Below are 15,886 nucleotides of genomic sequence, written 5' to 3' on the forward strand. Positions count from 1 at the left end.
TGAAGGTTTCATGTGCATTTCACAATTTAGCAGTAGGCTGTAAGTTAGTAAAGGACAGCAAGCCACTGATTGGTGGTAGCATAACAGCCTCATACAATAAAGAAGAATCAGGAAGCTAAAGGAGATAGGGAAACTAGGAAGAAGCTTCAGTGTAAGGTGAAGTCATGAGACAACCTATAGTACTTCATGAAACCGTTGGGTTTGATTCAGACAGGGGATTTTGAGGCTGTCAAACAGAAACATTTTAATGTCTGTTAGGAAAGACATTGTACCAAATAACCAAATTAATTAGAAAGAGAAGTCCAAGAAGAATGAAGATATTGGTTTTTAAAAATCCCCTCTCCTAAAAACACACAGAACAAGGCACATTAGGAGAAATATCTTCAAATATTTTATTATTCAACTTGACTTAAATACCTGAAACCAGTTCTCATCATTTAAGACAACGGGGGAAAGTTTAAATTGCCTTTTACAGATGTCATAATTTCATTGTCTAAAGTGCAATGCTTGTTATACCAACAAGTATCAGCAGAAAGTAAAACCCACAAGACAAACAAACCCCAACCTGTGAAGAATAAATAAGCTTCTGGAGACATTCAGAATAATGAGAACATATTCAACCACAATTTAAAGCAATTCAAAGCCAAAAAATATCACACAGAAATGGTTTATAGACCTGTAGTTTACCTTGTTCCCTGCAAAGCCTGTGACTTCATACTTTTCCCCAAACAAGACATATACCTTTAAACAAATATCAGCCTCCTTAACACTTAAAAAAATATCACAGGTTTATGTGGAATAAAATAAAGGCAGACAAGTTAATTCTATTTTTTTTGAAGCAATGACTGGATTGTAAGTTGTGTTTTCACCGTATTTTTTGGCTGTGCAGTAGGTGCCAGGGTCTTCAACAGTCCTGAAAGTCCTTTTGACATCTTAACAGCAAAACCTGTGAGCAATTTACTCTTCCTATCAGCATTAAAAGCCAACTGCTGAAAAGCATTCAGCTGAAGGATGTAAAAAGTTCTTCGCTCCTCCTCACACAGAAATTTTTGTGCCCTTTGAATTTTGCATTTCATAAATAGCAATTAAGACTTAAAATTTATATCCACTCCAAAACATTCACATTTAAGACACTTCACATGCACAACACTACCATCCCTTTTGAACTAGAAAAGCACAAATTCTACTGAAAGCTAAGTTGTTTCAAAGTTCCAAGTACCTTAATCTTTCCAAAGATACAAAGTGTTCAGAAAAAAAAGGTAGTAAATACATCAGTGCTGCCCCACTTCCAAACTTTGGGAGTATAGTTACAACGATGAAACATGACATTTTTGTTTGGTAGAAAACCAGTACATTGTATTTATATATCCCTTTCCATTTTCCTCATAGGTATGGTCTCCTGAAGTCTGTTACATTTGTGTGTTCTTGAAAGAATATGCATAGGGATAAGAGTCCTATCAGTGCTTAAATAAATAGAGAGAGCTTATTTGCAATGAGCAAACCCTTTCGGAGGTTTTCAGAAGGGCTGGGAACCATCTGTGTGTTTAAGACAAAATAATTTCAAGGAAAGCATCAATTTAAGATTTGTTTGTGAATACACACCAGATTGTACTTAGCCCTCATACAGCTTCCTTAAACAACTGATTTCTGCTGAGCTAAACCCAGGAATAAACGATGTGCTGAGCTTCAGAAAACTGCCATGAGCCATTCTACACATCGTGCTAATTATAATTACATCAGAGTTGTTAAAACTGCGGCTCTTAAGCCCCCTCAAGATTCAGCTACACTTGGAAACAGACTGAACAGTTGGCTTGAATAAAAATATTCAGCACTCAGCAAGACTTTGCTAATACAAAAGACAGCTATCCAACTACTTTACCCAAATTCAGACAGAGTGTACGCTCACAGCACCCTTCTAGAATTACCATTTCAAAGCTTACCCAGCCAACTAACCACCAAGTTTGGCACGTACAGCAACTTCCAGCAGTGTCCCTTTATTTCATTACAACACTGTCAAGAACAATAATACCATCAACCAAGCATTAACTGGCAGCTACTCAAGGTGCTTTGTCTCAGCTTTGACACAGAGTTGAACCTTGCCTATGACTGAGGCACATCAGGCGCAGTGCAGAAGTACGACAGTTCAGACACTAGAGGACAATCTATTCATTTGACTGAGCCTCTAGGTTTGTAGTGCATGTTCCACATACCTTCCTTTCTCTTGCACTAGAATTCAAGTTTGTAGCTGATGAATCCACTCTTGGGAAGTTTCTTTCCAGAGAAAAGATTTCTTTAAACTAGTTGATATTTTGTTTCCTCCTTCTATGTAAGTCTCAAAGTGTTGCCAGAATTCTTGAAAATGAGATAATTAGCGTCAGTACTGTCTGTCCAACACCAAAGACAAGAGCTTCTAGGGGAGCCATATTCTTTCCTGCTACTCTGTAAATTCCAGCTACTGCAGCACCTGAGAACCACAAGAAGAAAAACAAACAAACAAAAAGAACAACTATCAAACCACAGAAAAGGCCATGGCTGAAACAGATGACAAATTATTTACAGTTTCTATACAGCAGCTGCTTACAGAACATTTCCAAATAGCACATTACTTTATCACAGTATCACCAAGGTTGGAAGAGACCCCAAGGATCATTGAGTCCAACCTGTCTCCACAGACCTCATGACTAGACCATGGCACCAAGTGCCAAGTCCAATCTCCTCTTGAACACCTCCAGCGACAGTGACTCCACCACCTCCCTGGGCAGCACATTCCAATGACGAATGACTCGCTCAGTGAAAAACTTTCTCCTCACCTCGAGTCTAAACCTCCCCTGGTGCAGCTTGAGACTGTGTCCCCTTGTTCTGGTGCTGGTTGCCTGGGAGAAGAGACCAACCCCCTCCTGGCTACAACCTCCCTTCAGGTAGTTGTAGAGGGCAATGAGGTCACCCCTGATCCTTCTCTTCTCCAGGCTAAACAACCCCAGCGCCCTCAGCCTCTCCTCACAGGGCTGTGCTCAAGGCCTCTCATCAGCCTTGCTGCCCTTCTCTGGACACGTTCAAGTGTCTTGATGTCCTTCTTAAACTGAGGGGCCCAGAACTGGACACAGTGGTCAAGGTGACACTATCAAATTATTAGCCTTGCCTGTATTCTTCAAATTAACTAAGTCTTTCAGGAATAATTTTTCCCAACAGAACTGGATCAACTCTTCCAACACCAGTTTGATTCAGGGAAAATTAAATCCTGCTATTTACCTGTAGAAAAATACGTTGGTTTCTGTTGGTTTTGTTGTTTTGGGGGTTATTTTGTGGGTTTTTGGTTGGTTGGTTTGTTGCTTGGGGTTTTTTAAAATTTTTTTATCATTTTTGCCTCCTTCTTATTTGAAAAGCTAGCAAAAAAAAAAAAAACCCTCTACAAATGTACTGAGTCCATAGGGTAGTTTAATAGTGCTTGTACAAGCAGGGAGAATGCAGCAACAGCAAAACTGCTACTGCCTGCAAAATAACTGTAAGCACTTACACTACAGGCTGGGGTCAGAGTGGCTGGAGAGCAGCCAGGTGGAGAGGGACCTGGGGGTGCTGGTCCATGGTAGGCTGAACATGAGCCTGCAGTGTGCCCAGGCAGCCAAGAGGGCCAATGGCATCCTGGCCTGGATCAGGAATAGTGTGGCCAGCAGGAGCAGGGAGGTCATTCTGCCCCTGTACACTGCACTGGTTAGGCCACACCTTGAGACCTGTGTCCAGTTCTGGGCCCCTCAGTTTAGGAAAGATGTTGACTTGGTGGAACGAGTCCAGAGAAGGCCAACAAAGTTGGTGAGGGGCTTGGAACACAAGCCTTGTGAGGAGAGGCTGAGGGAGCTGGCGATGTTTAGCCTGGAGAAGAGGAGGCTCAGAGGTGACCTTATTGCTCTCTACAACTACCTGAAGGGAGGTTGTGGACAGGCAGAGGCTGGTCTCTTCTCCCAGGCAGCCAGCACCAGAACAAGAGGACACAGTCTCAGGCTGCACCAGGGGAGGTTTAGGCTGGATGTTAAGAAGAAATTCTTCATAGAGAGAGTTATTGCCCTTTGGAATGGGCTGCCCAGAGAGGTGGTGGAGTCACCATCATTGGGGGTGTTTAGGAGGAGACTGGATGGGGTGCTTGGTGCCATGGTTTAGTTGATTAGATGGTGTTGGGATGATGGGTTGGACGCGATGATCTTGAAGGTCTCTTCCAACCTGGTTTCTTCTATTCTACACATCTCTCAGCGTCATTTAATATTTCACTTCAACAACCTGGGCATGTTGTGTCAATTTACTTCTGACTTAAACCACTAAATTGTTAACAATTGTTGAGCAAATCAAGCAAAACATGCACAAGCTCAAAGCACTGGATTGCCGTCCATGAATGTGTCCAAGAGGACATTTCTAACCCACATGATGGCATTTTGAGCTGTAAGTTAAAAGTTAAGACCATAATTATGTGCAAATTCCCATTTGAAGTATAATGTCAAATAGCCAAGATAAAGCAGGCACAAAATACCACACTGAAAACACAGACAGGTGCTACTGAACTCCCTTCTGCTGCTGTCTTTCAAATACTGGATTTATCACACATTTGAAGAACAAAGGTCCCAGAGCAAATGTAAAGCTGTGATGTCTTTGAGCAAATTCCTGTGAAAAAGCATAAGTCTCTGTATGAATCAGCCAAAAAAACCCACCATGCTAATGATGAGTAACATTTTCTGCTCACCTTCTGAGCTTTGAAAGGATACTAAAATGTTCATTTGAACAAGAAAAACAGGCTTCTGTACAGCTGTGTTCAGAAGTAAAGAAACAAAAATGCACTCAATCTTACCTCAGATGTTCACCTAGAATGAAGCTTTTTATTCAATACTTTCTGAACTGGTATTTTCTACACAGTGCATCTTTCCTTGACTGAAGAAGCAACATTGTTTATGGTCCTGTATTCAGAAGTTTTCATGAACACCAAAACCAAAACCAACCCTCTCCCAAGTTTATAGCCCTTCAGTATGTATGGTCTCAGATGCTATCTAATCATAACTAAGCACTTTGAGGGATCACAGAGTCTTTTTCAGGCTCAAGGGAAAGTGAAAAAACCACCACTTTTTTACTTTTAAATAATAAAGAAGGGTTAAAACCACATATGGAATTTTCTTGGTTGTGCACAGTCACTAACAGGAACAGTCTGCTGAGGTGATCAAAATGTCACCAGGAACATGGAAATACATTGAAGGGCCAACATGTTTTCTGCAAGTACCACCTGTATCTGAACCATGGGACAGCTAAAAAATGCAACCCTTAAAGTAAAAGGGGGAAAAAAAAATAGGAACAGCATTAAGAAACAACTAATTTGGTGTTGTGTTTTAAATTGTTCTTTAAAAAAAGAAAAAAAAAATCATTCTGTAAAGTACATTTTGTCAGAGATGCCTCACCAGAAGGCCAGCCTTCTGGTATTACACCCAGCTACCTTGCATAAGCTTTTCCATTTATCCCCTGACTATCTGCTGTCCAATACTGAGAGATCCTTTAATCAAGCTCAGTACTGACGTTAAGATTATGTTATGTTAGGATTGAACTCTAAGTAAATTCAAACCAGGTAAGTGAGATACCAGAATGTCACAGAATCCCACCATGGTGAGGGCTGGAAAGGACCTCTGGAGGTACGTGTCCAGAGAAGGGCAACACAGTTGGTGAGAAGTTTGGAGCACAAGCCCTGTGAGGAGAGACTGAGGGAGCTGGGATTGCTTAGCCTGGAGAAGAGGAGGCTCAGGGGAGACCTTATTGCTCTCTACAACTACCTGAAGGGAGGCTGTAGACAGGCAGAAGTTGGTCTCTTCTCCCAGGCAACCAGCACCAGAACAAGAGGACACAGTCCCAGGCTGCACTAGGAGAGGTTTAGGCTGGAGGTTAGGAAGAAGCTCCACACAGAGAGAGTGATTGCCCATTGGAATGGGCTGCCCAGAGAGGTGGTGGAGTCACCATCATTGGAGGTGTTTAGGAGGAGACTTGATGGGGTGCTTGGTGCCATGGTTTAGGTGATTAGATGGCATTGAATGATGGGTTGGACGTGATGATCTTGAAGGTCTCTTCCAACCTGGTTTATTGTATTCTATTCTATAATCTAGTCCAACCCAGAGCAGGTTACCCAGGATCACTTCCAGGCAGTTTTGGAATCTCTCCAGAGAAGGAGACTCCACAACCTCTCTGGGCAGCCAGGTCCAATGTTCTGCCACCCCTCACAGCAAAAACATTTTTCCTTATGTTTAGGACAAAGATTTGATGCTAGTAGTTGATCAATAACCAGACTACTTCTGTTTCCCTGGGAAAACAGCGAGATATTTGTCAAGCTACCAAATGTTTGGGTTTATTATCAATATTTTCTAGAATATGTATTTACACTCAAATAGCAGGGCACAATACAACCTGTAATGCATAACCCAGCACAGCTGGAACAGAGCCAGAGTGTGCTACAATAGGCTGCCAAGGAGGGAAATGAGAACATATCACCAAAAAAGACTGTGCTTGGGGAAGAGAAGGAAGAACAGACCCTTCTGGATGAAATAGAGCTAAAATGCCTGACATTTGTCTGTTCTTGATTAATTGGTTTGGCTTGTTTTGGACAGTCTCCACTGCTATTTAGTCAATCCTTTATAACTTTTATATAACCATCAAGTTCTGTGTTTTTGGTTTTTTTTCAAAGCCTAGAAATTGAGATGCTTCCTGCTTTTCTCTGTGCTTTTAAAAGGATTCCAGAAAGCCAGAAAATTTGAAAGGTGGCATTATTTAATAATCTCTGTTGTATTCATTCATCTACACAAATGATGCAGGGGACTGGAAATACAAAGTGGAAGTTGAAGTTAGTTTTCCATTTCAATTTCTTCAGCGCTAGACCAGGGATATCTACATAACAAAATACTTCAACTTGCAGCACAATAGCTATTAAAAACCCTCTCTTTAATAATTTATCACCAGAATTTGTCTTCAGAAGCTCCCCACAGAATCTCTTTCAGTCTGAAACAACCCAGTGCTGTTCAGAAATAAAAATACCTGATAGTAAAACGATTTGGTTAACCAAACTGCAATGCTGTGTGCAAAACCTTTGGGAACATTATAACAAGGCTAAGCCTGGAGAAATTCTCAGGTGAATTTACACAAAACCAGGACTGCTTACTTGTTAAGTGTTTTAACCTACAAAACTGGATGCCAAAAATACAACTGTGTTGCTCCTCTTCTTTATGCATAGATAAAAGACACGAAGTACTTTCATCTGAGAAGCACTGAGCCTGACCCTTTCTTACCACAGAATGGCATAAAAGTCTCTGCTTGGATATTCCAGCATCACATTTCCTATCTTTAGTTCTTCAGGAATGCTGATGCACAATTGCCCTTGTAAAAGGACCACTGTCATTGTGATCTTGGAACAAAAAGCAGCAGAACATGTAACATAAGGCACTCCACCGGTTTCATCTCACCTTAGCTAAAAAAAAAAGGACGGGTTATACTGACCCACACTGTGTTAAATGACAGAATTCTAAGCTGAGAAATACATGGCAATTAAAACAGACTTTTGAGGGAAGGCTTAATGAAACTTTTCATGACACTAGCATCTTTATTTAACCTTGAAAAGCAACAGGCAAGATGGACTTTCAGTAGTAATACGAAATTATCTGACACAGATTATCTGCGAGTGTGTCCGAAGCTGTGGTAACAGCACCGTTTTGATATCTGAGCAGTGCATGGAAAAATGGAAATGAACAGCAGAAAGCCTTGCCTACAGACTCTTCAATGGTTGCTGGATTCACAGTTCCTTACCCTCAAATGCCTTTCAGATTAGAACATCTTGTCAACAACTTGTTTGTGTTAGAACAGAACTAATTCTGGCCAGTGATTTTAATATTCAGCTCAGATTCTTCTCACTGAAGTTGACAGCATGTTTTCACAGATAGCATCTGCTTCCAGCAGTGATAACTCTGATGTTCAGAGCTACTACCAAGGGCTGGGGTGCAGAAAGGCTCATACTTGCTCCTATGCAGACCAAGGTCACTGCCAAATCTTGGGTGCCACATTGGGGCAAAGAATGTAAAAGGCTGCACCTGCAGGGAGGAACAATGACCCTAACCAGACCATCTATGTCATGTTCAGCATAAAGCTGAGGGATCATGAAGGGTCAAGCCTCTTCTTCAATGGCTGGCATCAGAGGAGGACTCTGTCCATTCTGCCTTTGATCCCCATCCATATGTTCCCGATTCCAGTTGCAGAATTAAGCTCCTGAATCTGATTCCTGTCTGCCACCGAGTCCAGTCTGGGACTTCCACAGTGCCTGCGCCCAGCATCAGTTGCGGTAGTGACATAATTGCCACCAGGAGGTTGGGTTTGATATTGCTTTGTATCTGTTTTATGGTATTTTTATTATTTTGAGCAAAGCTGGTTTAGTTTTCTTTTCCAACACATCAGTCCCTCCCCTTTATGCCCTTTGTCTTCTCTTTGGGAAGGAAAAAAGGTTTATTAGACAGCATCTGTCACTGATTTAGTGACCAGCCAAGACTTAACACTGAAGATCTTTAGGCAGCAAGTACTGCTCAGGTTTACATGAACTTCACTCAACCCACTGATTTTAATGTCAATTTCCCCATAAAAATAACATTCACTATTTCTTTTTCTCCTCCCAAACAGAAAACTCACCGTGTTCTCATTCGCTTGGGAAAGCTACTGCAGTCTGTAAGTTAGGTAAAAGTAGCTGCATATGACAAAGCCAAAGACTGAATAAAGTGTCCTACTGCTCTCATGGCACATTTTTCAGTATTGACACAGATAATGGAATTACTTAGGAAAGATGGGAACCCAGTTCCTGACACCAGTAGCTCTAGGTGAACATAGTGAGGTAACATTTCCTCAGGACGCCCTCGGCAACACCACTTTTGTGCCACATTTGGTGAAGTGCAGCACTTCTGCACTTTACTACACACAATACTCTTGCTTCCTGCAATATTCTAATGAGGAGTATAGGTTTTAACTCTAGTTCTGTGAACCTGTCAGCATGCTGCTTTAAGAGAAAAAAAAATGGTTAGGATCTTATCTATGGATACAATGACAAGTCATCAAAGAAAAGGTATAAAATACATCTTGAGTGGTAGGCATTAGACTAATTCCTCAAGAAACTGCAACAGATGGCCCAGCCAAAGAGCATTTTACCTAGAACAGCAGCACTTTTTTTTTCCCCTCCAAAAACTTAAGCTATGTCTAATGGCCTTCCTCCCCATCCCAAATAAAGTAACATCATGCCCAAGCCACGAATTGAAAGTTCTTTCAAAATCATGAGCCAAGTGTAACTTCCACAAACAAACAAATTTTCTTAGCTATGAATAATTCCCTGCATTGCATTTCTTCTAAAAGAGCTACATCCTGTCCAGGTGTAATTAAAAAAACTCTAGTAGACCAAAGGAAAGGAGCAGGAATTCAACCTTGCAACCAATGGAATCGGGGCCTCATTTCCAAAAGGGAAGGCTTTTAGGGTACTAAGAGGCCATCTCAGTCAGAAACCTTTGGCAAAAAAAGTCTGAGACAAGTATGGTAGCACAGGATTGCTCTTCCTGATTCCAAACAGCTGTTGCCTGTTGAGTATACACACCTTTTGAATAAGTTTGATGTTGAGTATACACACCTTTTGAATAGCTTGGTATTTCTGCCTAACTGACAATTTATAGTGGCTTCATCTTCACATAATAGAAGAGCAACTCAGCTGTCATTACTATCTACATAACTAAGGCAAAGCCCTTAACAACTAGACCCTAAGAAAAAGTTGTTTGTTTGGGGTTTTTTTAATGCTTTTATTATTTTAGAAAGTAGATGTAAAATAAGAAAGAAAAAGAAATCAATCAAAGGAAAAAAAACCAAGACAGACTTACTGGTTATCATTGCTCCAGTTACAGAACCCAGAAATCCAATGCTGACCACAATGACAGAAATCAGCCTCCCCTGCCTATGCCTCTGCAGCATCACAAACATTAGTACTCCCACAGCACCATGGACAAAGAGAGAGGAGAAGAGAGCCCAGAGGAAAACCCAGTACCACATCTCTGAAAGAAAGCAGTCAAACAAAGGGTTAATGTTTCTGAGACTGGAACTTCATAAGTAAGAAACTTTAAAACAGAACATATAATCAGCAGCAAGAGAAAAGCAATACTGATTTTCATCTTAAAAAGAATCAATGTGACTGCATTGGCACATGCTCAAGACTCTTTCCCTCTTCTAGCAGTCCATCATGAAGGAATAACTCTATAATGATAAAAAAAATTATACACAAAGGATTCTGGCACAATTCTTAATTCAGATGTGCTATTATGTGAAATTCATCATTCTTTTACTGGTTTCTTTAAATAGCATTGATTGCCATTTCTTACTGGGCATTGTAACCATTCCTCCATAAAGAGATATTATCTGAAACAAAGAAAAAGTGTAAGAATTGTTTGGGAGTTTGGTTCTGGGTTTGTTTTGTTGTTAGTTTTTTTTTCCCCCCCCCCACAAGAAACAGCACCAGGAAACATCAAATGGGGGAAAACTAACATGAAAGACTTCAGTTTATTTACCCAGGAGTTGTAATAATGTTTTCCATTGCATTTCCATTTCAAAGGCACAAATAAACACAGGACAACGTCCACGAGGAATTTTAAACACATCTACCTCCTTGCTTCTAATTGATTAGCACAGAGCTTCACAGAGGCAGCTAGCCACTATTATTGAAATTACTAAGAAGGAGCAAGAGTTCTTGAGAATGTGTGAGTACCCATATTTCTGTGAAGAAAAGCAGACATGATCATCATCATCATAGAAAAGATCAGGATCCATCCACGAATCAACATAACAATTAAAAGAACCTTTATCACTTGGCAATTTTCTAAAAACATTTACTGAGACTCAAAACAGAGGATTAGATGAGATGGTTCTTTTGCTGTGATTTTCAAAGTGACTATGAAGTAATCAGGAATGAATTAAAGCTGAGGACAGTGAGTGATATTTTCCCCCCTCTGTGCAGGGGATATTTTCACAGAATCGCCAAGGTTGGAAGAGACCTCAAAGATCATCTAGTCCAACCTGTCACCACAGACCTCATGACTAAACCATGGCACCAAGTGCTACGTCCAATCCCCTCTTGAACACCTCCAGGGATGGCGACTCCACGACCTCCCTGGGCAGCACATTCCAATGGTGAACGACTCTCTTAGTGAGGAACTTTCTCCTCACCTCGAGCCTAAACTTCCCCTGGCGCAGCTTGGAAATGCAACAGGAAATCCCAGGAAATGCAACAGAAGGGGGGAAAAATAATTCAGCAAATTGGGGCACACTTTTCTGACTGATATATCCCCTGAAACTGTCATTAATTGGAGTTTCTGCTGATCCCCCTCAAAAACCCCACAAAGCACAGCTTCCTCACAACAGCAGGATACTTTTCTCTTGCGGCAAACCCCTACAATATGACCCAGTAAATGAGCTTTAAAAATGTTTAGCAGCTCAAAACAGTGGTGAAAGGATGCTGAGAAAGAATAGTTGCTACAGAATAACCATGGTCCTTCGACTCAAGAGCCAATATTGTTTGTACATCCACAGCATCAACACAGTTTAAGCTTTTTCCTTGACCATCACTTTGAGAGCAGACTCAACCCTTCTCTTTTCCCAAAAGCATGAAAGGCAACACTGTGTCATAAGACTTACAACTCTGAAACATTTTAAAACCAAGCTTCTAGAAGGTGTGCTCTGCTGGATACTGAATTCAGGCAGGTATGAGTCAGGTTTGTAAAACTGCATTAACCCCAGAACAGAAGACTCGGGTGAGAGGGGATCTGTAATTACAGCAGCCTGTTCAGCAGTGAACAGCCAACATTCAGATATGCTATGGAGAGGAGAAGTGAAGTTCTTGCTAGTCTCACTCTTAATATGTCTGAAGCACAGTCCCTGGATGCTGAGAGCTGCACTTCCAGTCATTCTCTCCTAAAATGCCATTGCAGCTAAAAAGCTTGTAACTCAACCAAGAAAATCTGTGGGAATCTGACTTCGTTAGACACAATCATTCCCTGTACTTCCCATGGGGTTCACTAAGCACTGCATTACCTCTTTGGAAATCAGTCTTTGTGGTCATCATTGCCCCTCACCAGGCAGAAAAGACAACTGATTTCCAGTCTTGGGAAGACTTGCTGGGATGACTGTATTTTCAGGAGAAAAGGAAAGATTATATGAAGGCTAACTTACTCCCCTGTAACTAAGAAACCAAAAATGTTGACAAACCCTTCCACAACAAAATAGCTGCATAGTGAGTAACTAGCTCAGGTTTTATTTACGTCCCAAATAAGACTCAAAGAAAATTAGCTTTACATTTAGGGCAGGAGACCTGAGACTAGAACCAGCCTCAAAAGGCCTGTTGTATAAAAGAATATAGGCTTGAGTCCTTTGGTGCACACTTTTTTCTTCTTCTCCCCAAGAGCAACACACACTGAGTCCATCTTAACTGATACTAGACAACTGTGATGGTCCTCCTTCCAGAAGGCAGACAGCGGGATGAAGGACAATAGCAAACAGTGCAAATAACTTCCAGATCATCCTCTAACTGGAGCTGCTTTTTATTTAAGCAACTCCAGCAAACACATAGGCTCTAGATTATCTACTCTCCACCAACTCACACACATGAATTACTTAAATGAAAACAGCTGAAGAGCTTTTCTTTACCAAATTACTAGACAAGATATGAGCAGAGAGACCAGGAGCAGTGGGTTTTGTCCTTCTCCTCCCCTCACACACATTCTTGTAAAAGATTCTCACCTGCTGTGGGTTTAAAAAATGGAATGAAAGGTAAAGTGTCCCTGAAGAGGGACTAAAGTACAACTCTGCCACTTCCTTTTGTGCCTGGAACCATTCTAGCATACTTCCTTAGTAAGAGGATACCTCTAATGTCCTAGTGATTAATTATGAGGTTTCTATTCTTTAATGGTTGCAATAATGTATATTGTTGTATCCTGATACAAAATAAGGGAAATGGCATAATCACACACATTTGGTAGAAAAAGAACAGTTCAGCTTAATTTCAAGGGGGGGAAAACAAGCCCAACAAAATGAAACCATTAAGGTTTGAAGCTTTCCTGGGTTAGGCTGGAGTTCACATCAGGTTCCTGCTGAAAGTTTTGGAAAGCAAGTGTATTTTCAAGCAGAGCGCTGATAAAATGTTACAACTCCGCACAAACACAACCAACAGTGTTTAGATGAAGAAGATAAATTTTCACTTGGGCCACTTAAAAGCCACATCCAGAGCACAACTTTGAAGTCCAAAAGTAAACACAAAGCAGCGATAAAGAAGATTTTAAATCCAGTGCAAGTTATTAACTGTCAACAGCCCTTAAGAACATTGAGTGCAGGAGCTTAGGGCTTTAAGGGCAACCTGTGTTTAAGCATCAATTCACAAACCATAGTGCAACTACAACTGCCACAGACACACTCTCGACTAATTCTGCAATGGGTAATTGATTATTTTTATTATTATTTAAACTAAAAAGAAAATCCATCCCACATGAACAACTTCTTGTGTAACCCCTGCTCACATTGCAAAAGCACCAAGGAACAAACTGTTTTGCTTACTTAACATTCAGCACTGAATTTCATAAGACAGACCTCTGTTGCATAAGGCTCTAAGAAAAACTTCATAGGGGACACTGTCATGAAGAACAGTTAAATCCAACATGAACTTTTTGCACCTAAGAGCACAAGATGTATTTTTGCAGTAACTATGCAAAAACAACTACTAGGAAAAAAAAATTAGTGGTATTAATGTGTCACCACTTTCAATGTCTGGACAATATAATCAGCAGACATACATCTTTAGGAAAAATAATTCCTAGATAAGCTTTTTATTACATTTACAAAAGTATCCTGGAAGTTAAATGAACAAGAATGACAATAAAGCCTAAGATGATCACTTTGTTTGCTACAGCTTCCACTTCAGCTACACCACTACTTCCATCACACTTCTTCCACCTTGAATGGATTTTAAAAATAAAGCTATCAATCATTACCACACAGGAGAGGAAAAGGTAACATAATTTTCACAGATACTAGAAGATTGTCACAAATACCTGAAACAAATCCCCTTTGCTCCATTTTCCACTAATCTCTCACCGCCCCCCTACCAAGCAGAATCCATTCACTCAGTAACATCTCTGTTACTGACATAAAATTCCTGTTTATCCAAAGGTGGGAGCTTAGGCTTTTCCTTACACGTGGACAGAAGGGAGAATCGGCAGAAACACCTCTCCTGCCCTGGGTCTTGCAGTAACCCACACCCATTTTTCAGCGTGAGCTTGAGCAGAAAAAAACAACCAGTTCCTGCCAAAACTAGCTAAAGCTTCCACCTCCTAACACAAAATGAAGACCTGAACTCGACTTGGGCTCACAGAATCTTTTCAGAACAGCTCAGTCTTCAAGAATCCCTGATGCTTAAGATTATGTCTATTTGTCAGGAAAAAATTGACACCTCAACTCCCACAGTGATCTCGTCCAGGAGTATACTTGGGGTGGGAAGTCTCGGATTCTCACATTCATTTCTTTGCCTTTTTATGTTTTCTATAGCTGGATATATAAGATATATGAGCTTATACCCACGGGGGAAAAAAAACAGGCAAAACTCAAAACATGCCTCCAAACATACTCCAGTCGCCCATATATATTTACATATTCACACACTTTCTACAACCCTTTACTCACGCTGGGGTACCCATCAAATTCACTCATACTCTACACCACTAACCTTTTATTACGTACATGGGTACAACAGTGAGCAAACACATCCACCGCTCCTTCACTCATACAGATACCAGACACACACATACCAGTCCCCCCAGCACCTAGCACGCACAGACCCCTCTGGTTTCTCTGGACAGACCATCCCCGCAGCCCGGCTCTGTCTGCATACTCAGACACGATATACGTGCTTACGGAAGCAGCATGTATGCACACACACAGACTCTGGAACACCAACACCAGCCCTCCGCAGGTGTAACACACCGGGAAACCACCCCAGCCCCGCGCCCACGTCCTCCATTGTGCACCGCGGATGTGCGACCTCCAGCCGGAGCGGTAGAAGCCCCGAGCTCCCGCACCGGCGGCACTACTCCTTCACTACCTCCACACAGGGCTGGCACACGCGTAACCCCACAACTCGCCCCCCCCACCCCCGGCAGCTCGCCCTGCCGCCTCCATGCGTGGGCCGGGGCCCGCCCGCCTTCCTCCTCCTCCTCCTCCCGGCACACCCACGCCCAGCTGCCGCCCGGTTACCGGTGAGGTTGCGGAGGACGGTGCCGTGAGCCCAGAGACTCAGCACTTGCTGCACCGACAGGTTGATCATGGAGTTGTCTCCCGCTTCCACCTTCATGGTGGCGAGTGGTCCAGCGGCCTCCGCCGCTCCTCAGCCGGGCGGGACAGGGGATGGGCGGCAGCTACAGCCTGACAACGGCAGGCCGGACGCCTCTCGCCACCAGATCGCGGGGCGGGAGGGCTGCGGCAACGAGGAGCAAAAGGGCGGGGAAGCGGCGAAGGAGCCTTCGCGCCGCGAGGGAGACATCGAGAACCGAGGGGGTGAGATGGCGGCCGGGGGCGGGCGGGGAAGAAGCTGAGCGGTCAGGCCGGCCACTGGCGCTTCCCCGCAGCTCAGGGGCAGGGCAGGGCGGCCCCGAGGTGCGAGCCGGCGACGAGAACGGACGAGCAGGCCCACTCAGACCCCATCTCCATGCCCTCCTTCTCCATGGGGCACGGCAGCCACCGCCTCGCCAGCGGCGTCGTCACCCCGGTCACCGGCATCACCTGGGGCTTGGGCGGGGAGCCGGCCAGGCTCCGCCCTCCCCCAGGCGGGCAG

At 42.7% G+C, this 15,886-nt stretch overlaps 1 protein-coding gene across 1 annotated transcript; it reads right to left on the bottom strand.

Moving 5' to 3' along the window:
- Positions 1-361: 361 nt before the first annotated feature.
- Positions 362-15,415, bottom strand: TMEM170B (transmembrane protein 170B). The gene is made up of 3 exons (XM_009898075.2): positions 15,310-15,415; positions 9,903-10,073; positions 362-2,464 (listed from the first exon to the last, which is right to left on the bottom strand). Exons 1-3 carry the CDS (start codon positions 15,404-15,406, stop codon positions 2,334-2,336), a joined length of 399 nt encoding a protein of 132 aa, XP_009896377.1. The 5' UTR covers positions 15,407-15,415; the 3' UTR covers positions 362-2,333.
- Between the last annotated feature and the right edge of the window lie 471 nt (positions 15,416-15,886).

The sequence above is a fragment of the Dryobates pubescens genome, chromosome 9, assembly GCF_014839835.1.
Source record: "Dryobates pubescens isolate bDryPub1 chromosome 9, bDryPub1.pri, whole genome shotgun sequence".
Classification (NCBI taxonomy): Eukaryota; Metazoa; Chordata; class Aves; order Piciformes; family Picidae; genus Dryobates; species Dryobates pubescens.

What these genes read in the sequence shown, in the direction of transcription:
- TMEM170B (XM_009898075.2), bottom strand. Translation starts at nt 15,406, where the DNA reads ATGAAGGTGGAAGCGGGAGACAACTCCATGATCAACCTGTCGGTGCAG. An exon ending in CGTCCTCCGCAACCTCACCG is followed by an intron (nt 10,074 to 15,309) that starts GTAACCGGGCGG and finishes GCTTTCTTTCAG; the next exon opens with AGATGTGGTACTGGGTTTTC. An exon ending in AACTGGAGCAATGATAACCA is followed by an intron (nt 2,465 to 9,902) that starts GTAAGTCTGTCT and finishes TGTGGTTCTCAG; the next exon opens with GTGCTGCAGTAGCTGGAATT.